General features: G+C 47.6%; 2 protein-coding genes across 6 annotated transcripts in view; one reads left to right on the top strand and one right to left on the bottom strand.

Moving 5' to 3' along the window:
- The window catches only part of IGHMBP2 (immunoglobulin mu DNA binding protein 2), a 45,819-nt gene extending 41,881 nt beyond the window's left edge, over positions 1–3,938 (bottom strand). For all 3 annotated transcript variants that reach the window (XR_012675843.1, XM_075163675.1, XM_075163676.1), the window contains exons 1-3: positions 3,852–3,938; positions 2,164–2,333; positions 126–318 (exon numbers count right to left, since the gene is read on the bottom strand). Coding sequence is in view for 2 of the 3 variants with exons in the window: in XM_075163675.1 (XP_075019776.1) it covers positions 126–318; positions 2,164–2,333; positions 3,852–3,925 (437 nt within the window). In the remaining variant the exon portion in view is untranslated. The remainder of the gene's footprint in view (positions 1–125; positions 319–2,163; positions 2,334–3,851) is intronic.
- Positions 3,939–3,941: 3 nt separating this feature from the next.
- On the top strand, positions 3,942–25,901 carry MRPL21 (mitochondrial ribosomal protein L21). 3 transcript variants are annotated; one of them, XM_075163679.1, is made up of 7 exons: positions 3,942–4,036; positions 5,794–5,854; positions 9,770–9,855; positions 12,919–13,082; positions 14,636–14,688; positions 19,656–19,759; positions 24,056–25,901. In XM_075163679.1, the coding sequence occupies exons 1-7, from the start codon at positions 3,988–3,990 to the stop codon at positions 24,124–24,126; spliced, it is 588 nt and encodes a 195-aa protein (XP_075019780.1). In that variant the 5' UTR covers positions 3,942–3,987; the 3' UTR covers positions 24,127–25,901. The 3 variants fall into 3 exon arrangements, with proteins under 3 accessions (XP_075019780.1, XP_075019781.1, XP_075019782.1); XM_075163680.1 differs by lacking the exon at positions 24,056–25,901 and adding an exon at positions 20,451–20,596 and having other exon boundaries at positions 3,943–4,036; XM_075163681.1 differs by lacking the exons at positions 5,794–5,854; positions 24,056–25,901 and adding an exon at positions 20,451–20,596 and having other exon boundaries at positions 3,975–4,036.
- Positions 25,902–26,726: the final 825 nt, after the last annotated feature.

The raw sequence follows: 26,726 nt of genomic DNA, 5'->3' as shown, positions 1-26,726 counted from the left end.
CCGAGTGAAGTAAACTGAGATCTGTCTCAGAAGAGCTTTTCCAGAATAAACTTGGCAATTTTCAATTGGCTTTTGCACCCCCAAGCAGCGTGACCGAAGGTGAGCTGCAACCCCGTGGCACTTACTTTTTCAGCCTGTTGTAGGTGACATCGTTGGCTAATTTCAGCAGGCGGTAAGAGCTCTCTCGGTCCACACTCAGCATGCCATCTCGAGATTCCTCAAAGGCAACAGTCACTGCTTTGGAGGTGACACGTGTTACAATGCCGGTGGAGAGTGGATCAGCCTGGCCAGCTGAATCGTAAAGGCCCACAATGTCCCCTGCAAAGACAAGTTTGAAGAGAGAGCGTGAAGTGGGGCAAACATTTGGAAGAGAAGCTCTTTTGGGAGACCAGCAGGACCACCTACACCAACCACAGCTCTAGCACCGTGTTTCCTGCCAAGGTCAGAATTTGTGTCAAGCCCATAAACGGAGAATATCCTTCTCTTATCTGACAGAAAGCACACAGCAGGAGGGAGCAAAAGGACAATTAGCACTGAGAAGACACCAGACAGCAACTAACCAGCTGCCTTCAGATCTCCACACACCACAGGTCTTGGGGTGGAGACCAGCAGTGCTCCCCATAGCCAGAGCTGCTCAGAAAGCCAACATGCTTTCACAAAGACCTTGGGAGAACCTGCCCTCTCTGAACTCTCAGACAAACCATTTTACATCCATTTTATTTTTTGATAATAGCCAAGGGCTCTGCATGACAATATGTGCCTCCCAGATGACTGCTATATGCCAGTCAGCAGAACTAAGAAAGACCAGAGATTTTTAAGGACTCACTACAGCTTTTCACAGTCACTGTGAGATGATGAAAGAGAGTGAAATTACATAGTGTAATGGTGAAATGGAGATTTTGAGCAGGATGTTTGACTAGTTTTTAACTTAGTTGGGGCTCACATTCATTGAGGATTAAATTTCGGATCTACAAACTATGGGAAGCTTTCCTCTGTAAGGTCCATCAGCTCTTACGTTAAAATGCTTGTGTCCCAGGAATAATTTACCGCTACGGCAATGTAATTTCTCTTTGAAGAGCACTGGCAGGTGCTCTCGAGGCTGAGACCCTAATCTGCAATGAGTCATTTTAATTTCAAAGGTCAGCAGCTTGGAGGCCTGGGTGACAAAGAATGCATCAATAAACTGAACTTCAACACACTCTAAACAGTTCCTTCTGCGACCAGAAGAGTCGCAGAGTCAGAAAGAGTCTGGCTCCCCATGATGCACCCGCTTAGTAAGCTCAATGATCTAGCAAACTAAACCAAGAAAATTACTAAACTAAACCAGGAAATTATCTGGTGCAGCCAGCTTCTCTCTGTGGACCAGTTTTGGACAGTGCAAGGCAATATCCTCATTGCCTAAGGAAAGGAGAAGAAGGGTCTCTGCAGGGCAAAAATAGAGGTGTACTGTAGATTCACTCACAGTCAAACCCGAGTTCTTCTGAGGGGTAAGCCTGCACAGCTGGTTACAGCACGGCAGACAGCGTCCTCGCCTTCCTCAGATACCGGCCACAGCTCAGCTCTGACACTCCTGGTCGTGTTTTCATGGAAGTGATGGCAGAGGGTGAGGCGCAAGTGAAAAGGGCACTGGCTGATGTCAGTCTGTATTTCTCCAACAGAAGTCCAGGCGTGTCAACTAATAACGGTACATACTTCACTTCTTTCTCTTCCTTGCCAAAAATAACAGTACAGGGAAGGGTGGAAATATGGCAACTCAGGAAGGAAAAAGAAAATCCACTTTCCCTTTTTGCAGTTGAAGTGTAAGTGACAAAAGCTCCTTATCTACCACAAGACATAAGCGTGAACACTTTGGCTTGTATAAAGAATGCCACGAAATCTTTAACGACAAAGAGACCAAGGCTTTGTTTTTATGGATTCAGAAGGAGGAAAGCCAGTTCTTTAATCACTGGCATTATTTCCTGGTGCCACACATATGTCCGTAACAAGCGGAGGGAAAAAGAGGCTGTTTTTCTCTAGATTCATTCTGTAGCAATAACATTTTCTCCCTTCCTTTTTTGCATCAATTGCTCAGTCTCTGTAAATACCATATTAGAAAGATGTTAGGAAGAAGACATGGGTCATCTCTTACTTTACCTACTTTGCACCAACAGGAGTATCACTTACCAGGCCCAAAACTGTTATAGGGCAGCTCGGCATCTGAATCATGTTTCCTAGGCTGAAACGTCACGAGCAGCCGTCCATAGAGGCCGGTTCTCTGGTGGGCAGCTTGGAGCTTTAGCAAGCAGACACCTCTGCGCTGCAGTTCCTTCAGGGAGATGCTTTCCTGCCATGCCCTGGAAACCACACACAGGCGTGAAAAACATTTGCTGGACTGAAGCTGAGATTCAAAGCTTCAGATGACAAAACAGAAAAAGACAGGGGGAGGAGATGTAAAAGAAAGGGAAGGACGACGGCAAAAGAGACATCAGCTTGTTGAAGTATTGGCTTACGCGATCACTTTGTAGTGATGTAACTAGATTGGCTTCCACAGGCTTATTTTGAGAAACGGGGCGATGTTCACGCAGCCTGGAGAAGACGTAACATCTGTTTTGTGTATTTTCCCATCTCCCGTCTGGGTGTGAAAAGGAGGGACCTGCCCAGTTACCCACGTCCCACGACCCAGGAGAGAATAACCTGAATTTTCCCCTATCCCATATAAGTGCTAAAATGGAAGATTTGCCATTTTTCACACAAAGTTGTGCTAACCTCCGACAAGCACCACACACCTGGCTGCACAGGGGAGAGGAGCGGCCGTCTGGCACAGACCTGCAGGCTACAAGTGACTGTGGCGCAAAGTACGGGCAGTAGCTTTGCAGACTGCTGTCCTTTGGGCCCAAAGTCTGCTGCAGCAGCCGCGTTTGCTCCACAGTCTCTCCTGGGGGAGGTGTCTCTGGTTTTGTATAGATCAAAACAAAACAGAAAACCTCCAGGTTTATTCTCCTTAGCCCCCCAGTCTGGCTTGTTTCCTGTAGGTTGGTCTGTAGGGAGTTGAAGTATCAGGGAACTTCAGGCAGCCGTGGGATGGCTCCGTCCTGTCTCCTGGCACCCTCCATCCTGGGGGCTGGGTAAGGCCAGGCCTTACCAGCCCCAGAAGTGGGGGTGCCTGCACCCCTGACAAGCCCCAAGCAACCCGGGGGGACCTGGTGACACCCCCACCCTCCCTGGCGCCACGAATCCGTGTGAGTCCGGTGGGATTTGGTTTCAGCTCAAGCCCCGGGGCAGGAGGGCAGAGCTGGGTGGGGGCTGCGGGATCCCCGCACCCCCCCGGGGCCTGGGGGAGGAGAAGGGGGGCCCCAAGGTGTTGCTGACATGAGCTTGGATCCTATAGGTGACAGCAGGCCCTCAAGGGTGAGACTGAGAGGGATTCCTACAGAGATGAGCTGGTCCTATAGGCGTGAGTCCAGCAGGGTTTCCTACAGGTGGGGTTCCTGTTGGGATGTGCTGGTTATATAGGAGTGAGCACAGCAGCATTTCCTATAGGCGACAGCACGTTTCCCACAGGTGGCAGGAGCTCCTACAGCAGTGAGTCAGCAGGCTTTCTTATAGGTATGTCTGTCAGGGTTTGCCCATGACAGCAGGCCCTAAAGGGTGAGTCTAAGAGCGACTCACACAGGGGTGAGCTGGTCCTATAGGGTGAGTCCAGCAGGGTTTCCTATAGGTGACAGCAGGCCCTATAGGGGTGAGTCCGGCAGCGTTTCCCATAGGTGACAGCAGGCCGCGCGGGGATCGGTGCGCCAGGGCTGCTATAGGTGGCAGCAGGCTCTATAGGGGCAAGCCAGCAAGGTTCCCCACCGCAGGCGGCCCGGCGGTACCTGCTCTCGGCGAGCTCGGCCTCCCGCTCCTCCCGCAGCAGCGCCAGCTGCCGCTCCGCCGCCTCCGCCGCCATGGCCCCGCCCCCTCGCCCCGCCGGGCGCTTCCGCTTCCGGGGCGGGGGTCGGGGTCACCGCGATGGCGGCGGCGGTGGTGGCGGCGGCGGGGGCCCGGCGACGGGCGGCAGGTGAGGTGAGGTGAGGCGGGGCGGGGCGGGGCGGGACGGGACGCTCCGGGCTCTGCTCCGGCCGGGGGAGGGAAGGAGGGAGGCGGCGGGGCAGGGTCTCCACCGCCGGCAATTGCAACGGCGCGGCGCGGCCCGTCCCCTCCGCGGCCCAGCGAGCCCCCGCGGCCTCCCCACGCAGGACCGGTGCTCCGGCCCCCGGCCGGCTCGTGGCCCTGATTTATCCACGGCTCGGACCCCGTGGGGGAAAACTGCAGAGGTGAAGGCAGCGCAAGAGGAGCGACTTTACCAGCATCAGCCGAGGAGCAGCCAGAAAGCTGGGGGGCAGGGGAGGAAGAAACATTAACAAAAAGGAGAATCCACTTTTTCCTGGCCTGGTATGACCCTTTCAGAAAAATCCAGGGAACGGGGGGTGTGTAGGGACTCCGTCAACCTCCTCCCTTCCTCGCTGGGCTGGGAAGCTGGCAGGGTGTTTGTCACGGGAGCGGACTGGCGGTCTCGGCGCCCTGGCTTCACATCAGGGTTTGGTTTCTGTGCCGGGTGAGTGTGACCTTGGTGAACCGCAGCTTCAGCAAGCGAGGTGGTTAAGTACGTCTGACTTTAAGAGGTCTTTCCAGTCCCTTGTAGGGGTCATGTTTTGGCTGGTGGGTGAAAAAGATAATGTTCCTGCAAAGAAGCTGTGCACGGTCTGTCTTTTAATTAAGCAAATTGATCCAGCAAGCGTATTGTTATCCCGGAGATAACACAGGGATAAATCCCTGAGCACGCGTTTTTAGGCCTTCATCCCTTTCTGCTAATTAACAGTGCAGGCCCAGCTCCTTTCTAAAGAATGCTGACGCTACACTCGAAGTGTAATTTAAGTTGTAGTAAACCACTCATTCTTTGAATATTTTTGTATTGGAATGATAACACAGCTTCACTGTTTTGGTGAACGTTAGCTTGTACATATGTCGCTCTGAAAAGCATGAATACATTTTTCTAATTCCCGTATTCCGCTGGTGTTACTTGTTTAGCTACGTAGCTCCTCCGCTCCCCTTGTCTAGAAGGAAGAGGCATGTTTGCGATGGTGAAAAGCCAGACATGGGAGTGTTAAAACCAAATCTGCTCAACCTGCCCCGCTCTCCCAGTTCACTGTGTTTCACTTGGCGTTGTGGTGTCTGCTTGGGAGCTACAGAGCCAGTGAGTTACTGTCAGTACGCCTTGTTTTCCTTCTCTCTTTTTGGAGTGGAAACTTTGTAAGGCTTAGTAGAAGTTGCTGAGAGTCACCTGGTAAATGTTGTGTAATAGCTGCCCTCCCCTTTTTGGAGGGCCCAGAGGGCTGGAAAGGATCCTTCTAGCAGTGTCAGTTAGTGCTCAGAATTAAGAGAGCGCACCAGAGTGTTCTTTAGACCGCCTGTTCCTCCCCTCTGCCTTTCGGTCACGCTGTTTTCCAAAAGAGGTGGGATGCTCTGAGTGTATCCATATTAAATTGTCATGTCTAGCTGGAAGTGCCACTTAAAATAAGTGTTTGCAGTGGGAGGCCTTTCTTGTGCTCTCTTGCAATGCTGCACACAACTGATGGGTCCTTTCTCTTATCGTGTATCTTGTTTTGCTTCCCCCTCCATCTTTGCCTGAACAAAGCTTTTACAGGCAGAAAAATGGTGCCACAAAGCTGACCAGTGCTGTGACACTTCAGCATTGCTGTAATGCTGCCTCACCAGGGACCAAAAGCCCAGCAGTTGCTGCTTATTTTTAATTCCTTTTCCCTCTCTCCCATTTAGCCGCCTTGCTTTCATCTGTGGTTCGGCACCAGAGTTCCCAGAGCACGTCACTGCAGCAAGGGTAATGTCAAATGACTTTCTGCTTTGTTTTTTGCCCTTGAAATGCTGGCCTTCCGTGGTGGGGGTGGAGAGGGCAGCTTGTTTTTCCTTTGGAAGGGAGGCTTGTCTGCGCCCTTTGTCAGTCTGTTGATTCCCAATAAGTTTTGGACACTCTGCCTACCTTCAGTCACCTGTGCCAGAAGGATGCTTCCATTGATTTGTGAAATTAAGCAGCAGAGTCTAGAGACAGATAATTAGATCCTCCACTAAGAAAAGGACCGCAGTGTGGGCTCAGCCCGTAGCAGACAGCAGAGAAGCCACTCAAGTCAGGACATTGCAAACTCCTCAACTGCAGAAGGGGCTTCAGCTGTCACTTACCTTTTTAGGTACAGGTAGTCTACTCCTCAGGCAAGGTTCATCTCCTGCCTGGAGTCTCCAATATCTGATAAATACTGAACTTGCACTGCACTCTTCATAAAATGTCATTAGCGGCTCAAGCGCTCCAGGACACCGAGCCAGGAAACGTTAGGTTTCACTTGTTTCAGCACTTTGAGAGCTGCCTGTTTGTGCCTTTATTTTGATTCCTCTGCTGGGATTTCACGCAGAAGTACTGGGACAGAGCTGCAGGCTGTGCTGCTGCTTGCTTTAACCAGGAGGGGACACTGCAGAAACAGAGAACTCCTGTGAGCAGAACCGGGGAAAAATGGCAAGATTTGCTCATTCCCTCTGCGCTGCTGAAGGGTGCAGGGGGTGGCCTCTTCCCGCTGGTCCTCAAGCATGTGGGGGCACAGTTTGGATCTCTGCCTCTGTGACACAGCGCCCAACGGTATTACTAAACCCCGCAACAGACACACGAAGCCTTGGTGCTTGTGGTTATGTACTTGCTCGCAAGTGCTTTGAGTTCCTGTTAAATTAAAGCCCTTTGAGAGGTATTGCTGGGCATTACGGAGTAAACTGATCAAACGCAACTACTTTGTGTTAATTTGCATTCTTTCACTAGCATTTGATGTTCTTTCCTGAATATTTTATGCAGTTTGCGCATCCTCTGTTATTTATAGAAAGTATGGATCTCAGCGCACCGGAAATTCTGAACTTCCCATTCATGATGGAGGTGGTACTGAGTAGCACCTTTCTCTTCAAATTTCAGAAACCGATACCTTTCTGGTCATCTCATCGAGATCCAGGGTGAATCTCCCTCCTTTCTAAATCTAAGATTGTCTTTGTGGTATCACAGATTGTTTCTTAATAAGGAACTATAATCTGATGCCTTTTGGTCATGTGTCCCTTTCTAAGTAAAGGACCTCTCAGGATAATCTGTGAATGTGGCAGGATGGGCCTTGTGCCTCCTTTCCCTGCCCCCTGAAACGTGTACCGCAGTTCTGATGAAAGTACTGTCCCTGGTTAGAGTGGTGCTTTTCTCTCCAGTTCTTTGGGAACAAATCAATAGTTTTTGTAACTGGCTCTTGTGCGAGATGTAAACAGCTGCCTCTGGTCCTCCTTGTTGTTGCTCCTTGTCCTAGAGATCTTGAAAAACAGCTAATTATAAGCAAGTGCCATTTGCATTTTTTCCGCTCAAACTCACGCTGTGAGTTTCACGTAGTGTTTCATTTTTGAATTAACACCCTGTGGCACATTTGAGCAGCGTTAATTGTTGTTCAGCTCTGATGTTTTAATCGGGGTTCTCGTGATTTAGTGCTGTCTGTGCCGCTGTCAAGAAAGGCAGCGTGTGCATGCAAATACCTGCGGTACTGACTGTACAGGGCTTGAGGCAGTCAGGAATTAGTTCAGTTTGGAGGCAGAGGATCCCTCCCAGTGATAATCTTGAGAAAAGCAGAAAGAATCCACTCTAACAGCTAATGAGAACACATTGCTGGCTGCTAGCTGAAATGCCCCTGGCAGTTTTCAGTCCTTCGTTCTGTATCAATACTGTAGCTTACCTTCAGGCCCCCAGTTTATTCACTAAACTGAAGGTGTCACGTATTGTGCCAGCCATGTACCATTTTCAGTAAGAAAGCAACATCTAAGTATAGAAAGTAGAGCAAGCTTCAGGTAAGATGTCTTCTGCACAGAATTTGTCATTCAGGTGCTGGTGCAGTTTGAGCTGTGGTTGCTCCCGCGATTGTATCAGTGCTGATTGATCCTAAAGGGATGCGTCTGTGGTGCTCAGGAGTCTCCCGGGCTGGTCACCAGGAAGGTCTTCAGGGACTGATGCAACGTCTTGAAATGGAGAGGCTCTTGTCTCAGCGGTACAATTGCGGAGTGTTTGAAAAGAGATGTTATTAAAGTGATTCTCTATCACAGCAGTGGAAGCTACCCTTTCAGGAAGAATAAGGATTTAATTTGCACCTTTTAGCAAAATACCTTGGTGCTCAAAGTCGTCAGGAGGAGCGATGCTTGTGCTTGACTGGATGGATGTGGGTCGGTGCACGCTCCCTTCTGTGGTCAGCCTGAATCAAGATAGGCATGGGTGTGAGAAGTCTTGTTAGATGCCTCTGCTAGTCCCTCCCCAGTGTGGTACTGTCGATTGGAGACAGACATGGTAATGGCACAGAAGAGGCTTTTGCGCTAAGTGTTTGTGGTATTAAATGCGGAATCACACTGGGGGTGGGAGAAGCCATTATTATTGCCATTCAGGGAATGCAGCTGTAAGTGACAAAAGAAGAGCAGCCTCATAACTCTCCTGTAAAGCACCCAGCTGTGGTCTTAAGGCCCTCTCTAAACTATCTATTTAACAGAGAAGAGGTTCAAAAAATAGAGGGGGAAAAAGGATGTGTGTGAGTCATTGACGTGTAGCGCTCAAGGCTGGTTTAGGAATGCTCATTAGCCCTTCTTCCCCATCAAAGGCACGTTGCCTCCTCACGGATGCTCCCCACTGTTGGGCTTTGTGCTTGGTGCTGAAGTGGGTTGAGGAGCATTGAGTTCAGCCTCTCGGTGGTGGAGATAACTTGTATCTATACCTGAAAAAGCTTAACAAGAGCCTTTTATCTAAAACTCAGGTGTAAGCAAGGCTTAAGGTAGGTCTGTTTCCATTGGAGTTGGTGACAAAATTCCAGTCTGTAAAAACAAGGCGGTAGAAAGTCACCGGTGGTCACTGAGCTTGATCACCACTGGCACATCCAGCTGCAGATCTCAACATCAGGAACCAAGTGAGAACCTAGCCTGGGTGAATTTTCAGTTAATTTTCAATCTATTTTTTTCTGCACTCTTCCTTTGTTTCAAACTATTTCAAATAACATTCTGAAGTGGGAAATAAAGAAAAAAAAAAAAGGGGGAAAAAAAAAATCCATTTCCCCATACTGAATTTTCTGAGTATGGGAGTAAAGCAAACCAACCACTGAGGCATTTGTCCCTTTTTCTTCAAGCTTGCTGCAATTCATGGTGGACCTAAATGACGTTAAGCCCTGGGAGCAGCGACTACTATTTGGTAGAGCATTTGCAGGCTGAACTCAGAAATTAGACCAAGTGTTTTCTGCATGTTTTTGAACAGCCTTCTGATGTGGGCTGCAGCTTCAGCACTTTTGCAGCATTCCTTGTCCAGCTGGAGTGCTTTTGCCAGGTGTTGGGAGGAAGGTCTGGGGATTTTGCCATATCCCGTGTCCTCCATTGGATTAAGTCCTAGGGAGGTAACATGGCTTTTGCCTTGCCTGCCAGCCTCTGTCCGTAACACTTCAGACCGGAATAGAAAACCTCCCCTTGCTCATGAGCTGCTACAAAGCAAAACGTGATCTGCGGGGAATTGCCTTCTGGCCCAAGCGGGCTTTGGGTTGAGCCTTTCATACTGATAAATCATTAATTCTCCTGTATAACTTCTGCTCCCCAGTGGAAAACCACTTTCTACTCCATCTCCAGCTTCTTTTACCTTTTTTCCTCTCTTCATGTTTTACACCTCTTGATAATATCTGTTTCCTACAAGTGAATCCTACCTTATCCTTCGCAGACTTGTTGCCAAAACATCTCTGACTTCACCTCCGTGGCCTGAAGTGAAACTTCCAGATCCAGTAGAAGAAGCAAAGTATCATGCAGGTAAAGATCTCGAGTCTCCAGTGAAGACTAGCACTCCAGTATTGCCATTGGTGGCCTGATAGAGTATAGATAAGTGTCTTCAATGACTGGAGCTAGTTTTTGTTTTTCACGTTTTTGTCTCATTTCTGGCATGTGTTAGTGTCACTGGACTTGTGCTCCGGCTGCTGGTATTGGAGATTTGGGTAGAATATGAGGTCTCTTTAGTTTATGACAGCATGACAGGTTGCAACACCCCCAGAGGAATCTTACCTGATGTGATGTGTTGCTTTCTAAAGCATGAAACAAGCCTTTTGGACAGGAGAAAACAATTATTTTTCTTTTAACGGGTAAATCAAAAAGCTAAAGCCAGCATAAGCAGTTGGATAGTGGGCACATCGGAGAGCTGTGTATTTTAATGCATGAAACAGAATGCTAGCGCCAGCATAAGCAGTTGGATGGTGGGCACATGACAGAGCTGCAGAGGTGTGACATAAGGCAATGAGCAGCTGGGAGGTGACATAACGTTAGTGAACGCATCCTCGTCCCCGCATCTAGTCAGGACTGTTGAACACAGCCAGCGGTCCTCCTGAAAGGAGCACATGGACCGTGCAGTGGCTAGCCTCACAAGCCAGCGAGTGAAGTGCCCGTAGCTGTTCAGCAGCCATCCTTATTGCTTAGCCTTACTAGATCACGTCAGTCTTCCACTTGTAACCAGACGCAGGTTCCCCTGGCAGGTGGGAATGTGAAAATCAAATACGGAGAAGGCATACGTGTCTAGCCTCATATTGCCCAGGAGGGGCTGTTGTCATCCGGACCGTGCTAGGGATGGTGGTGGGGAAGCCAGCACATGTATAGGGTGTTTCTCAGAACTAGGCAGTAATGAGCCCCAGTGGGTGAACGCCTTTTGCAGTTGCACACAACAATTAGCAGTTGTGTGCTTCGTGCAGGCAATGAGGTCTTGTGTTTATTAACAGGCAGTCTTACTGTCTCGTTGCGTTAGCCTCTGGGACACCTATGAAAGGCACCTGACTTCTCTGCTTTAGATGGGAGAGACCCAGGAAGTAAAGGAGAGGAGTTCTATTCCAAGGAGAGAGTGAGAGGGGAAAAGCTGAGTTGTGTCTGCCTTTTTGCAGATAGTCTGCTATCATCTGGCTGAAGGGTGTTAATAACTGTGAGTGGAGCAGGTCTCCTCTCTGGCCGTTTTTCATCCTGCTTTTTATCTCCTTTGCACTCCTGGGATTGCTCAAGTGACAGATGAGTGTTCTGTCCCTGAGCATGATTTGACCCAGTAGTGAACCATAAACTGCTCCGTTTGATTTGCTGAAGCCCTGCGGTGAACAGGGTCCCATGTTCCCTGGACTGATTCACATGGGATCCTCGGGGCCGCTGTGATTTCCGCTGTGCCTTGTAACCTCCTGCTGTTTATGAGCTTGCATCATTATCTCCTGGCTGTGCTTATCCAAAGCAAACAGCAGCAAGAGCATTTGAATTCTGCCTTCTATTTTCCTGCTGGCTATGGAAACAGCCATGGATATTTTAGGAAGGGTCACTCCACATAGTGCTGAGATACAAGCCATACTAACAATCATGGTAACATCACTTGATGTTTCCTGTCGCTAGAGGTGTTTGGAAGAGTTATCAACAACTTCAGAGCCCAAGTACAGTGAAGAAAATGTACCTGTTTTTGATTACAAAAGGATGAGGAAGCCCTGTGGGTAGAAAGCTGAAATCTGACAAGGAAATAACCCTTGTTAGAGCATGACTCTGCATGTTTTTTGCTAAGAGAAAACTGTAGACCAGCATTTTGAAATTTTGGTTTTGAAATGTTGACCACAGGACTACTGATATACCTAGATTAGCAATTTAGAGCTGGAAGAAATGTATTGTACCCGTTGTGCCGTTGGGGGCATAACAAAGAGAAGGGGGTTGTATTTTTTTCTCTCTGGACGTTTTGTTGGGGACCACTGTGAATGAGAGAAAAGAGTACACAGTGGATTTTTCATCTGGGACAGCAATTCCAGCAACACAGAAGCTAAACTCTTCATCGTAGTGGGAACTGCAGCAACTACTGCCTTGCAAATAATTTCTGTTCTTACCTCTACCTTTAATAATTTGCATCTGCTGAGTTGAAACTTGGACACTTTCAGAGGGTTCCTGTAAGGGCTGGGTTTGGTTTGCCTGGCTGCTAAATTCTTGTCTGTCTCAAATGGATATTGTTTTGTTTACATTCCAAGAAAAAATGATTCAGCCACTTTTGAGGACAATGAAGAAAATCTATCTTGGCAGTTACAGAAAAGTTGCTCTTTTTCTGAATAGCTCAAGAAGGTGGAAAGCTGCTATTTGGCAGTGGAATGGCACTCATTAAGCAATACCTTTTGATGTTCCCATAAAAATTGGTTTTGGCTTCGCTGCACAGGAAGGCTGATCACAGAAAACTGAGTTTGTTCATGTGCAGGACCTCGTCCCTGGGACTTGTACTGCTCCTGGCACCTGCTCTGCGTGCAGGTGCATATGGGGAGAGATTTTCTGGAAGAACTGAGGGAAAGGTCTCTCTTGTCTGTGCTGCAGGTACAAGTTCTCAGGCCAGACTTTGTTAGTATGCTGGAGCCCTTTTTCCTGTGTACTTTGCCAAACTCTTCCTGATGTTCCTGCACGCCTTACACAGTATTCAGAGTCCTGGGCCTTCTGCATATGACTTGCAAATTGAGAGGAGCTCTCCGCCAAATGTGGGATGCTTAGACAAGCACTCTTTTCTGGAACACTTTATATCTGAATACAGTGCATTCTAGGATGCCTAAGAAATAGGCTGAGAAGTCAACAGTCTTAGATTAGCTGCACAGTATATATACTAGGTGTTTACTTATGCATGGGTTTGCCAGCAACTAAAATACAAATAGGTCATTTAAGTTTATGAAAGGGAGGCTCACAGGTTGTAGGAAACCACATTGCTGTTGATCCTTGCTTAAAGATTCCCAGAAGATGAGAGTTTTGGTGGGAGAGCAGTGTGGCTGAATTAATTTTCAACAGCTCTTCACACCTTGCTGGGTTTTCTACCCTGATTCCTTCCCTGCTGTTTGCCAACAGAAGTGGTACAAAAGGTGAACAAGATGATCGCAACGGGGCAGTACGGAAGGCTCTTTGCTGTGGTCCACTTTGCCAGCAAGCAGTGGAAAATAACCAGTGAAGACTTGATTATGATGGACAACGTGCTGGAGGCTGAATGCGGAGACCGAATCCGGATGGAAAAGGTGACATGCCATGCTTCCACAGTGCCTGTGGTGCTGTGCTGTGTATGGGGCCAGAGCAAATTGCCTGCAAATGTTCCTTGGGGCAAAACCCATAACCAGTTTTTAAAAAACACATCCTGAAGAGCTCCTGTCAGATCTCCCGTTCTTGCTCCAGCTATTTGCTTTGCCTTAGTTTTGTTCCAATTTCAGTTACTCTGTTAGTGATAATATTATTGTGATTTCTGTTGAACAGGATTGGAATGAGTCGTGCCAGACTCTGTTGGGAGACAGATTTTTGTTGTACTAACTTCATCCAAAAAAAGACAATTACAGTTGTTGTTTCTAGAGACGGCAGCTAAACTGTGTTTACCTTGAGACTCCAACACCCAAAATACTTGCAGTGCTCCCAGAGGGACTGTCACTGCTCAATGCTTTGCAAGATCCTTATCACACTGAGCGTGTTGGGTGGAGGGAGAGGGATGGTGCATGTAGGGGAGAATTGCCAAGATGCAATTCAATATCTTTATCCTTAGCCTTGGTTAACTAGCAGGAACTTGTAGAGGCTCATTCATCCAAATCTTAAATGAAAGATTATGAAGTGGGATTCTGTTGGCTTAATCTTAATGTTGGTTGTTAGAGCCAAGCAAGCAGTTAAGGAGAGCCGGGCAGTTTTTCTACTCATCCATTGCTTTGAAGGCCAATTTTGAGGCAGCTTTTTAGGCATGCCTTCAGCTGTGTCCTGCATCCTTGCATACCACAGAGAGAGGAGTGATTTGCATGGAGTAGCCAGCTAGGAATGCAAAAGTCTAGATGGGAGTGAAGAAGGTGAAAAACTTGCCTAACCACCAAAACACTTTGGGGATTTCACTGGCAAGTATCTGTCTAAAACAAAAGTCAGAACATCTCATGACCATTTATATGTTGCTTTTAACTGCTGCCATACAATTAGTGTGGGGAAGGAGGCAATCAGTAAGAAATGCTGCCCCTTCTCCCCATATCTTCTATATTATCCTGCCTGGTCCTTTAGATAGGCAGGTGGTTGAAATGCCCTGAAACAAAAGGGCTAGTCCCTGGGGTGGTGAATCCCCCCCAGATGTTCATTTCTTTATTGCCCGTCTTGAGGCCTCGTGGAGGAGAATGAGGAAGGTGTTTCTCTACTGGGATATGTAGAAATTGCTATAAAAATCCAATGATTTTAGGAGCTGCCATTCATTCAGGTCCTGCACAAGGCGTATTATTCTTCTTCCCTGTATTGCTTTTCATATCTTTTACAACTGCTGGTGAGCCAGAACAGAAAGGTTCAGTGTGTTCTGATCAGCGTGAAAGATACTTCTAAAGTATGTTTTAGTAGGATAAGCTCTCCTGGAAGACTGTCTGTTCAATTAATCTGTTTCTTGCCTGTTAGCTGCCTTTCCCCACCATCCTCCTCTAGTAACAGTGTCAGGTTTGAAACGTGTAAAGGCCTATTTTTAAGCAGTTTGACTGCATTATGGTGACTGTAGAATTTGGAAGATACTGTTTGCCTTTCTACTGAGACAATGAACAGTGATATATGCCTGACTTATTTTCCATAGGTTTTGCTGGTTGGTGCTGATGACTTCACGCTTATTGGAAGGCCGCTCCTGGGGTAAGATGTCTCATACAAGAATTATCTTCAAGACAATTCTTGTACTTAATTGTAGCTTCAGGGCTCCCACAGTCCCTGAAACTGAAGAGAAACCTGGATTTATCAGCACTAGCATTTTTCCCAGCCCCATGGCTTTTGAAAGTATCACTGATAAAACAAGCTTGTCAGCCTCTGCTGACTCTAACCATTGCCACAGTGCCAGGATAGAGCAGCAGTAGCCATTCCTAAGGTAACTGTAGGATACTCACATCTTATACCAAGATGTGAATGGTATAAGCCTTGCACAAAGTAGCAGTAAATCTTGCTCTTCAACATCTCTACTCCCTTACCCTAATCTTGGTGATAGTCATCTGGGAATAACCCAGAAATCCTTTCCCATCCCTTAATCCTTTAATTTGACTTGGGTTTTTTTAACCCGTTTCCTTTTGCCCTTGTCTTAACCCAGCAGGCCTTAATCTTAATTTTGGAGTTCCTAATTTTCCCTTCCTCCTAGTCACGTAGTCCAGCAGTCACAGAACTGGGGAGGAGGAGTTTACCCTCTTGGCACCATCTCCATCCCAATGCTGTAGGACTTGCTATACAAACTGGCAGAACACCTGGTTCTTCAGCCTTTTCTTTACCAGAAGGAAGTGGTGTGTGGACCAGGTGTTATTGCTCAGCTCTTAGCACTAGCCAGAATCAAAGTCGTGAACTGTTGTTTCCCCAGGACAAGAGGTTGCAAGTGCTCTAAGTATCTGCTCTGGTTGCAGGCTAAACCGTGCATTTAGGTGTTAGCTTGAACTGCAGCAACTTTGGCGGAGGATGGTCAGATAAGGAGGAACTTGTATATCTGAGAATTATTTCTTGGTAGCTTGTAGATTCAGGTTAGAAATACCACATGGTTTCAGATTAGTTTCACTTCAGAGTGTTTTCTGCGGTACCAGGGGGCTGCTGGTATTTAAGAGTTACTTGTAACATGCTTGCGTGGTTGATAACATGACTTTAGTTGCACTGGTGGTAACTGCCTTGGGTTCCCTGTGTTAGACAGGATTTTGGGGGCTGCCAGTCCTTTTAACAGTACTGCAAATAGATCTGGAATAGCAGATCCTTGGGAGTCTTTGAGTTATTGCTAGATATTGCACATGTGGAAGATTTTAGGAAGGGGAATCTCGTTATTAGGACTAAAAATGTCATCTTGCAGAAATTCAAATAAGAGCCCAAGTTCTGCAGACAGGGATATGCCATGTCAGGCAGTTTTAGGAGCACCGTCCTTCACCTGGCTCTCTCAACTAGTGGCCCTGGGGTGGTTCTTTGCAACTCTCAGTTTGTGTGGTGGAGTTGGCATGTGGTCTGAGACCCAGGAGCTCTGGGACAGGAAGAAAAACAGCTCTTTGGTTCCTGCAAGTGCTCCAAGTGTGTGGAAAGCGTTGTCGGTTGCATGAAGCAGACCAAACTGCACATCTGCGAGTGTTAGCTTGAACTCCAGTAACTTTGGCAGAGGAGGATGAGCGGGAGGAGGAGGCTGACCAGGCAGAATGAAAGGCTGGTGGGGAGGTGCCATCTTCCCTCCGAGCTGTAGGGAAACCTCCCGAGTCCCCAGCTCTCCAATATGGACTGAGGAAAGGAAAGCAGAACCCAGCGTGTCACAGGCAACGTGGACTGCAATTCTTTCACATAGTTCCCAGTTGTGCCTAAACCACAAACATTTTGGAGGGGAGATAAGAGCTTGGATGCGAACAAAGGCGGTTTTGTTTTTCTGTTGTTTTAAAAATAAACACATCAGAGAATGCTTGCACCAGTGTCTGCGTTAAGTTCATTACAGCTGCACTCCCTCTTCAAACTTGGAGGCGGGTAAGAACTTGTCCTGTTTTGGACAGATGGTCATGTTTTAATTTTCTGTAGCAGTCAGATACCTCCCAAGATGACTCTCCTCTAAAGTCTTAAAACGCAACAGAACGTATCTGCGTGGCAGAGGCTATTCTGGGAACTTCTAGCTGGCCTCTGCTCTGGAATCTGTTGGGTTTTGTGTTTGTTCAAGTAACTTGCTGTCTGGTTGATTGGCACAAGGGTATCAAGCAGTATGCGGTTGTACTTTGTTTAGCTGTTTAATGCAGAAATAGTTGTGCGCTTTTAAAGCTGTGATTAGAAGTGAGCATAACCTTGGGCAGGTTTGCATTTCAGGCCATTAACTGAGCGCCCTCAGCTATTTTAGACCTGAGTGAAATGAATGGTGCCTCTATGAGAAAGTCTAGATTATTTCTAGACAAAGTACAGCTGATGGGAATTTTTTCCTCTAGATGAACCCTGCTCGTTCTCCTGCTACCTGCCCATTTTTGCAGTGGCTTCAGTGGAAATGACAAAGGGCCTTGGACCTGTTCTTTTCCCAGACAGCCAGGCTGGAATTCAGTTACGTTCTGCAGGGAGTGAGCGAGCTTGTCAGTTGAAATTATTACCTCTAAGAGTTATGATCCTTTGGGATTGTAGGTTGCCTGGATCTTTTTCACTGCTTAATGACAATAGCTTTCAGCCCAACTTAGATCTATGAGATTTCAGTGTGAATTTTTCTTGCCTCCTGCAAAAATCTGATAGATGTGCTTTGTCATGAAACATTTTGCTGCTGAAAGCAGCAGGCCTGACTGTCTGTGTCAGACTCTGGGAAATGTGTGACCCCCTTTTTATTTTTATGGACATTCCAGTCATACCTAAAACATTCGATAAAGATTTTTTTTTTTCTTGGGTCCTATTTTGCTGAGAACTTTTCTGCTCATATGCACTTCACCAGCAAGTTGGTTTCTGCTGTGCGTCAGCCTTTCAGCCAGCAGGTCCTACTGCTTTATCCAACAGAGAAGGACTCACCAGGGCCCGTTGGCCTTGAACTTTGACTTGCAGAGTGAAGCCATGCTTGGATACTCAACTATCTCAACAATATCCTTAAAGATTTGCTTGAAAGCATGTCAACATCTGTGAGCAATGGGGGGGGACAGTTATCTACACATCTGTGTCAACGTTTCTCCTTTTGGCTGGGTACTACTCAAGGCCTAGGACAGCTAGCGCGGTCCAGTAGTCAGAGCTGTATCAGAGATAGCTTGGCTCTGCTGAGAGCAGCACGGAGATTTCAGTGACCGGGTCACTTTATCTGGCCTGGCCGCTCTCCAGTTCTCCCATGTGATCATCATTAGTGAGTTTCTTACATGCCTTTACAGTCCAAGCCTGTGAGAAGTCAGTGGGAGTTTAGCTCTCCCTTTGCCTTCAGTGGGCAGGAATTAGACCCAGAAAGTATAGCTCCCTAATTATAGTGGTAAAACACGGCCAGCCCCTGGAGTGCAGTTCATTTTTTGGTTTCTTTCCTAGCGTTGCAAAGCTTGCTGTGTATTTCAGTAGTGCTGTTGGGTCCTATCACTGGGCTGAATCTGGATAACATCCTTTAGCTGGCATGTCAGGGTCACCCAGTGGTCTCTTAAAATCTAGATTATCTTACATCTGTTCTCTTCTGGGCTAGTCACTAGATGCAGATATATCGGTTTTCTCGTCTGGCTGTCCTTCCCTCCTCCCTCAAGGATTGAATCTCTGATATATATTACACCCCAGAGAGTAAATGTTAAGAGAGATGGTAAATGTCTCAAAGCCTTTGGCCTCCTAGTGACCTTGCTGGAACAGTTAGGCTAGATGGGCTTCCCCCCTCTACCTCCCTTAAGTGCAGACAGAATCGCTTGTCAGGAAAATGTTCTTTAAATGTCTTCCGGCAGCGAAGTGAGCATGCTAATGAGTTTTTAATGGTATTCTGCAGTGATGCTGCATGAAAGAGTGTCTCTCCCTCCTCCATTGTGGCTGTTGATTAAAACCACGCTTTCCAAAGCTTTGGTCTGGCTCTTGTCTGGAGGCACTTATCTTCCCAGAGAGGAGTTGTTGTGCGGACAGGTAGCTGGAGGGCCCTCCAGCATGTGCTTCAGACCACCTTGTTTTCCAGCTCTGGCATTTTTCAGATAGCTAGAAATCCCAGCACTCTTTTTCTAACTTCAGCAGGACTTCTTCTCTCGGAAGTCTGCAGAATCCCTGGGCAGGAGGTGTGTTTCCGTGTGTCGGTAAGGCAATGTGGAGGGACAAATTACTCTGCGATTTTACTCACCTGTGAAGGAAGTACAGGCCATATTCTTCTCTTCATCTCCATCCTCAGGAAGGGAGGATGTTTACTTGCTGAGAATTTCCATGTGTAGAAATGAGATCCAGAAATAATTTGAGTCTTTGAGTGGGCTCACCACTCAACCTGAAATCCCCCAGCTGCGGGGTGAGGAGCAGTACATGAAATCCTCAGTGAGTCCCCGTCTTCTCTTCCAATTTGGGGTAAACGAGCAGGACAGACCAAGAGCGGGAGGCAGAAGAGAGGCATGTGGGAGAAGTGACTTGCTCCAGCAGCCAATTAGCTGTGCTTCCTGCTAGAGACGGGGCCAGATCTCCTTTCACTGAGCCTTTGCCAGGACTTATTCAGGCGAGCAAGGTGAGAAGACTTTCTTCCAGCTGTCTGTGATGCTTTATAGAAGGAGGAAGGACTTCTGTGTTGACCAGCATAACACAGGAGAAGGGGCCACGGGTAGGTTTAACGTGTACCATAAGCAAAGTAGGACACGTAAGACCATGTGAACATGCCAGGGGAATTTATCTTACTGTAATCCTACAAGTTCCTGCAGGTTCATCTTACTACTGTCTCCTTAGCTGTTTCTGATCTTATCCCTCACATGACAGAGAGGTACTGCCCTGCAAACTATCACATCACTTGGCTGGTCCACGTACAGCACCTTGAGGCTTTTGTTTTTACACCGTGAAGCCAACAATCTGACAGATTTCCCTCCTTCCGTGGTGACTTTGTAGTTCCTGTGGATCTGGGCTCTGTAAGGCAGGATGTGTTATCTGTGTGTCGCTTTTCCCCAGAAACCTGCTCACCGATAGGAGGAGAATGTAAATAATTAAAAAGTGATACTTTTATTTTTAAGGAAAGATCTCGTCCGTGTGGAGGCTACTGTGATTGAAAAGACGGAGTCATGGCCAAAAATTAACATGCGCTTTTGGAAGAGGCACAACTATCAAAAGAAGAAAAGTAAGATGAAAAGAATACAGAGCTTCCTTCCCTGCTGTCGTGTTGTGGATCCGGGAGGGGGAGGTATCATGACACAAGGGCGGTGCCTGGGGAAGGAGACCCATTCACCGTGTCCCCAGGACCTCTCAGGGCACAGCACCTCTTTCCCAGCCCACTGCCCCAGGTGTGCCCACTGTATTGAGAGCACGGTGACTTAATATTCCCTTGGTCCAGCACCCTTTGTTAGATAGCCTTGCAAAAGACCTTGCTGAAAAAAAATATCCTGGGCAGAAAAGCAATCTTGTTCTCTTTCCAAAGCCTTAAATATTGGATATGTAATCACAGGTATTAGCAAGTCTTAACAGTATCCTGTGGCAGGCTTTTTGATTACCAAATGACTGCCCCTTCTCAGGTATGACTGAGAGAGAGAAAAATTATGACCGTTCTTTTATGGAACGGATGCTAAAACCTTGACCAGCCTGACACGGTCCCGCGGGAGCTCTGCCTAGACCTCTTGTTCGTGCCATACCAATGGTATGCAGCTGTCCTGCCCACGTGGCAGCATCTGCCAGCACACCCCCTCCTCGAAACCGTCACGCCTTGGCATGCCTTAGACTAATGTAGCTAAGCCAGCAGGAGCCTTCCAAAAGGTACGCAACAGTTTTGTGCTGTCATCTGATCTTTTTTTTTTGCTCTTTTCATTCTTTTTCAGTCATCGTGAACCCACAGACTGTCCTTCGGATAAACACCATAGAAATTTTCCCCTGTTTGTCATAATTGATTGATCGGTTGTTCTGTGGCTTAGGTTTATTATTGCTTTAGGCAATTATGGAAATAAAACTGCCTTGTCATTGGAAAGTTGTGGACTTCTTGCTGTTGTCAGAAATGGAAATCTATATGTACTTTCTTTTTAAAAAAACAAAATGAAATACTTTTTTAAACTATTATTTCAGCCTTGATGGTGTTTGTCAGGAGTTTTAAACAACCCAGGATCCGTTGCTAGCTGTCGAGCTGTTTCGTGCCAGCTGGGTCTACCTTTGCTTGCACACCTGTCTCTGTACTTTAGGAGTTCAGGCTCTCAGCTGTGTCTTAAAAATACCTGGGGCTTCACTGGTTGTGGAAGAAAAGGGCCATCCGCCTCCCCAGTCCCAGAGGTGAGGCTCTGAGCCTGGAAGGCAGAATCTATGTGTATAATTACTCAATTTAAAGAGCCTCTTGCTGTGCTTAGTTATTTGTGTCCTTGCAAGTTTCCCTACCCTGGGACTGTGAGTGCACTTCAGGCTCGCAGGAAGGCAGGCGTGTTTGGGTGAGCTGATTTGCCCTCTGGAAATACTCATTGCTCTCCACAGACTGCAGTTACATCACTGTGAATAGGTAAGGTGTTTTTAAGAGTGCTAAGTGTAATTTTGCACCCCGCCCCTTTTCCTCTCCTGACAAAAGCCCTGCTGCTCTGTTCATATAATTCCTGGCATTGTATGGCTTCAGGGAATATCCTGGGGTACAGTGTGGCCCAGCAAACATGGGACTGAAGAGAGCAGTGAAACAAGATGACTGCAGGATCCCAAATCTACTCCCAGATCATGTTAAGTGGTGAAAATCCTTCTTAAAGATTAGCAACAATCTAGAAGATGCAGCTGAGAAATTACCCTCTTAAAGGTGAGCCAAGGAGTCTATTGCATAGGAATAAATTGTCTGTGTGTATACCACCATCAAAATAACAGATACTAGTGGCTCAGGAGTGATTTCACGCCTATTTCACAGACTTGGTGCTTGATCTACTGAGTATATTTTCACGTCTAAAGCTCAGTATTTTCTCTCCACTTTGTCTGCAAGTTGAGCACTGTCATTTACTGAGCAGCATGTGGAAGGCCAGATTCAGCAGGCTTATTCAGCCAAGGTCTGCATGTGTTTCTGGACTGCAATAACAACGAGGAAGAGTTTCCTAGAGCTTTCAGCAGGCTCTCAGGGTAGCTGTCAGATTCTCTACAGCTACCATGAGAAGTGATAAGTGGGCCCTGCTCACCTTGTCGCTTCTCTAGGGAATACCTTGCTTCAAATGAGTCGGGAGGAATGTCTGCATGTGGGTGTCCTTATGCACCCCCACTGTGACTCCTTCATAGGACCAAAGTTGCCCACAATCCTGTACCGAAGGAAATGTTAGTTTTGAACATAACTGTATCTGGGTCTTGTCCTGTCTTTCTAATCTCACAAGACCATATAAACCTGCATGGGATCACTTTAGGTGCCATAAACAGCAAGCTTGAAGGCTTAGGCTGCCTTTCATCTTGCCTGACTGCAGCTAGAGAAAGATCCAGGCGTGCTTGGGTTAAGCTAGTTCTCTAGTCTCTGGAGAGAGATGGTCATCTGCAGAGGCTGACTCATCTCTTCCCCTTTAGGATAGTCTGGCACGAACAGCCCTTGGGAGATGCTGTTCCTTCTCTACTGACTGTACAAGGAGGTTGGACACCTCGATTTTAAACAGCTGATGGTAATAGGAAGGCAGGGACCTTTCTGCAACCAGCTTTGATCGTTGCATCCTTGTTTCCAAGCTCTTACACATGGAAGGCAATGGACTTCTCCTCCAAAAATCATCTCCCACCTCTTCCCCCCTCTCCCGAAGGTGGCTCCAGTTCTGCGCAGGGACCGCAGATCCCAGCAGCAGCAGTGGGCCGCAGTATGTTGTGGGCTGGCATGAAGACTATCGCGGTGACTGCCTTCCAGTTACAGCTTGTTCACAGCCCGTAGCGGAAGCAGCATTGCCAGCTGAAGCAATTTTACTGGAAACCTCGCAGTCCCTCTGTGTTTCTTAAGGCATGTGAGTGCTGGGGCTAAGAAACAGCACGCGTGTCTTGGCTTTAAGAGGAGGTAGGGGGAATTTCTGTCCTTCCCAGTTACGGAGAAACACTTGAAAATAACAAGAGAGACTTCAAGGCTCAGAAATATGGAAGGAGGAGCCCAGTGTTGATTCAAAAGAAGCAGCAAAAGTCTTAAGTTGGTCTGTAAAACTGGTCCTCCAAAAAAAGCCCTTGGGAAATGTAATTCTAATCCAAGTGAGATACCATATGAAACTAGGGTGGCTCCACAGCATTTTTGGGAGAGAAAATTTTATAATATAAAATTAGAGCAAAATATTCAGGTTTTATTGAAATGATGCATTCAGACTGAGACAAAAGGGGATTATTTCTGACATTTTCTTCAGGGGAATTTAAAGAAAACGCTTTTTGCTGTTCCAAATGGAAGCAGAAGTCCCCAGTTCTTCTCCTGAGTGAAGTCGCAAGCCTCCATTTGGCTTCGCGTGTTGGGGGGTGCCTGCTTGTGATCCTCTTTCTGGCTGCTAAATGTGGTTTGCCACACTTAAATAGTTTAAGAGCAGAAATTTCTCAACAAAGCAGGCTTTTTTTTTTTCCTAAGCACTGATTCACAGTGGAAATTTATCTGTTAGGACAAAACATCTTGTTGGACAGCGCGTCAGATCAGGGTGGAATTTGAGAGATGCTTTGCCCAGTCTCTGAAGATTAGGCACCCACGTGGGTTAGACGAGAACCAGGCCTGAGCTCCTGCCATCCAGCGCCTCTAAAGCAAAACTGCGGCGTTTGTCCCCCGTAATCTGCCCTCGGTGATGTTTGACTTTGTGAACATAAGGATTCGCTGCCCGGAGGGAGGCTGGAGAGCCGGCGCGGAGGGCATCTGTCTGCTCTGAGCCAGACCCGAATTCCAGCGCGTGCTCCCTGCCCGCTGGCCACAAAGCCGCTGCCTGTTCTGGTTTCTCTCTCGTGCTTTCGAAGAATGTCGGTAGGACTCCGCTTCATTCCCCAGCGGAAGGACAACAGGCTTTGCAACGCTGACATTTTTCCACAATAAGGAAGCGTTGTTTTCTCGCCAGCCGGGCTGCCGCGAGGTTTGCGCAGAAAGAGTTGTCGGGAGGTGCCGTTGCTTCTCTGCCAGCTCCGCTACGGCCTCGCATCGCTCTCGCATCCCCCCGTTTTGAGCACGAATGCCTGGGTGCAGCAGACCGGATTCCTGGCTCTGCTGCTCTCTGGATCCCAGGCGGACCGTGCAGTGCCCCCAGGACACCCTGGACGGTGTCCGTCCTTTCTGCTACCTCTCCGGAGGAGCGAAGGGAGGTGTTTAGCCAAGCCCTAATTAAGTGTGTGCTGTGGCAGCAAACAGTACGCGCTGGTGCACAGGAGATCAATGAACTGCTGGCCTGGCTGAATGTCGGCCCAGCCGTGACCTCATCCTTCACCCTTTTAAGAGCAATGGACCGTGGCACCTTAATACATTTGTGGCTGCAGGTTTTTTTTTCCTCCCCCTCAGATACAGATGCTTTCAAGAGTTGCATTTGGAGCAAGGTTCCAGTCGTTAAAAGGCTCATGCTGCTGTTCTAAACCCTCCAACGGGATGCGATGGTCACGGCTGCTCGGATGCCAAGTCTGCAGCTTCGAGGTGCTTGGATTTGGGTTTCGCATCCTGACAATAAGATCATCGTCATCGTGATTGAAGGGGAAACGGCCCATGCTGGTCATCCTACAGGATAGCTTTCTTCGGCGTATCTCCAGAGCTCTGTCTGGACGAGTTTTAAATTACCTACATGATGGGGTTCCTCTTCCTTCCCTTGGCAAGTTGTTCTGTGTTCTAAAATAAGCCTCACAAGCAAAGCCGTTTCTCGCAGCGTGAAGGCTTCCCGTTGTGAGGATCCATTATTTGTGCAGCCTAATGAAGTGTGATAGACGTGGTAAGCGTCAGCGTCCTTTCTTCCCGACGGGCAGCTTCTGCGGAAAAATCAAAGTGCACGAAACTCTCCCTTTGGGACCCAAGGGCCAGCAAAGGGATTTGGCAACTTGGTTATGATATTTGGATCTGCTTAACATTCACGTGCTCTACCGTGTCACAAGCTGCAGGCATTTATCCTGTTGAAGTGGCAAGGCAGCTTGAAAAGTTCTTAGGACATGTTGTTCGGGCCTCCAGGGTGGAAGGGAAATGCTGTTAATATGCCCCTTTGGTGTGTTTTTTCTCCCTGTCAGCTTTGCGAAGGCGTCTTTGAACCCTTATGTGGAGCCAGATTTATTTTCTCAGCATGGTCTGGACACGTTTTGGCTGCACATCGAAATACGCTTTAGCGGTTAGAAATCAGCAACAGACAGAATGTAACACCAGGAAACTGCGTTGGTTTGATTTCCCTTGCACTAGAAGTTTTCCTGTCTCTTTTGACCACAAAAATAGCCCCTTCATTAAGAAGAGAAAGGGAACGCTTCACCACCGGGTCCAGGCTGATACAAAGCCCTTACGGAGAAGTCGTACAGCGGCCAGCAAGCCTGGGCGTGAGCAAGCACTGGGGCTAGGTGCCTTTCATCTATTTTCTCTCTCCCTATTTATAGAACATGGGAGAAGCGATCGGGATCCATGTCCTCGCTCCTGCCGCGTCTCTGCCTGGCTGCTAATGCAGCATTCGCACGGCTGAAGCAAAGTCAGGGTTTGATTTCGGTAGGAATGGAGTGAGTCTGCAAAGCCGCTGAGAAAGGAGAGGGCCCTGAAGTCTGAGAGCACTTTTTAATTGCATGCTGGCTTTGCTATAGCAACCAAAAATATGTTTATTGACAGGGCGGTGCGGCTTCAGTTATATTCTTGGAGAGCATTCCCTGACGGCCCGTCTGACTTTAACTCTCAAGAGGCATGCTAGCAGCGAAGCTGGCTGCATACAGTATTGTCTCAATAGGAACAATGTTTGTACAGTCATTAATGAGTGACAATTAAATGTGATGCGTGAGTTGGAAACACAGAGTTTGAGCCCTTCAAGTGGATGTTCAGGAGATGAGCTAAATGTTGTGGGACCAAAGCTTTGAAATACCTTGGACATTTTTGAAAACGGGGTGCAGGCTCCGAAGTCGGCTTGAAATTGGGTTGGTTTCTGCATAGATCTTCAGATCATGTAATGGAGAGAAAAGGGACCAGCTTTTATTTTATCTTCCTTTTCTAAATAAAAACAAACACACCACTTCTCTTTCTTTCACAAGCAGCAAAGTTTAATTTTTTGGGGAGCTCTCAAAATAGCCGATGATCCGGCAGGGATTTAGTTTGGACCACAGTATGGGACTCCCATGATCCGAGGCTATGGCCAGAGGTGATTTGGTTCTTTGTCTGCTTTAGGACAACTTTTTATTTCTACTGGATTTTTGTTTGCAGGGACATGATTCATGGGTGCCGTTGGCCTCCTTCCCAGTGCAGACTCCACGTCTTTAAAAAACAGCAAGTATGGAATAGCCTGACCACAAATATTTCAACAGAAAACAATATCTACTCCACCTACTTTCATCTGGCTCTGCCGCAGGTGCTTTGTTACGCTGGAGGTGGCTTAGTCAGCGATTGCAGGTGATAAAGTTGTGTTTCCATTGTTGTCCAGCTGAAAGGTCCCCAGCAAACGTGGGACCACGTAGGCATCGGTGCTGAACGCACGTGTGGGATGACAACATGTGGCTTCCCACCATGCCAAAGAGATCTCTGCGTGAGGTGAGTAGGAGTTTCTCCGGGAAGTCCCCAGATGTGCTGTTGGGGATATGAACCCACCAGCTCCGGGGCCCAAGCCAACCTTTTCCTAAAGAAGTCAAGGATATATTTTTCTGCGTCATCTCTGAAGCAGTTGGTGTTGGATTGGAGGGTCACAGCAGTCCGATCCAGCCTGGTCACGGGAGATGGCTTTGAAGGGTGTAGAGCTGTTTTCTCTCAGAGCGATGCTTTCAGCTCCTGGTCTCAGCAGGAGGGTCTGCGGCAGTACCTGGTTATCTGGTGATCCCCAAGGCCAGCACTTCACCGGGCTGGAGGTGAGCATAACACTGTGAATTGCAGCACTCTTAGGTTTTTTGACTTAAATCAAGGATGAAAAAGAAACAAATTTGCACAAGTTCTGGTCTAGGTCAGTCTACTCCTATCTCTGTTTTTAGGTAAGTGAAACAACGCAGCATTTTGGAGGGAGAGAAGGAAGTTGGATGCA

Source organism: Calonectris borealis, chromosome 14 (assembly GCF_964195595.1).
Source record: "Calonectris borealis chromosome 14, bCalBor7.hap1.2, whole genome shotgun sequence".
In the NCBI taxonomy this organism is placed as follows: Eukaryota; Metazoa; Chordata; class Aves; order Procellariiformes; family Procellariidae; genus Calonectris; species Calonectris borealis.
The sequence above is the reverse complement of the archived record's forward strand: the minus strand, read 5'-3'. Positions and strand labels throughout refer to the sequence as shown.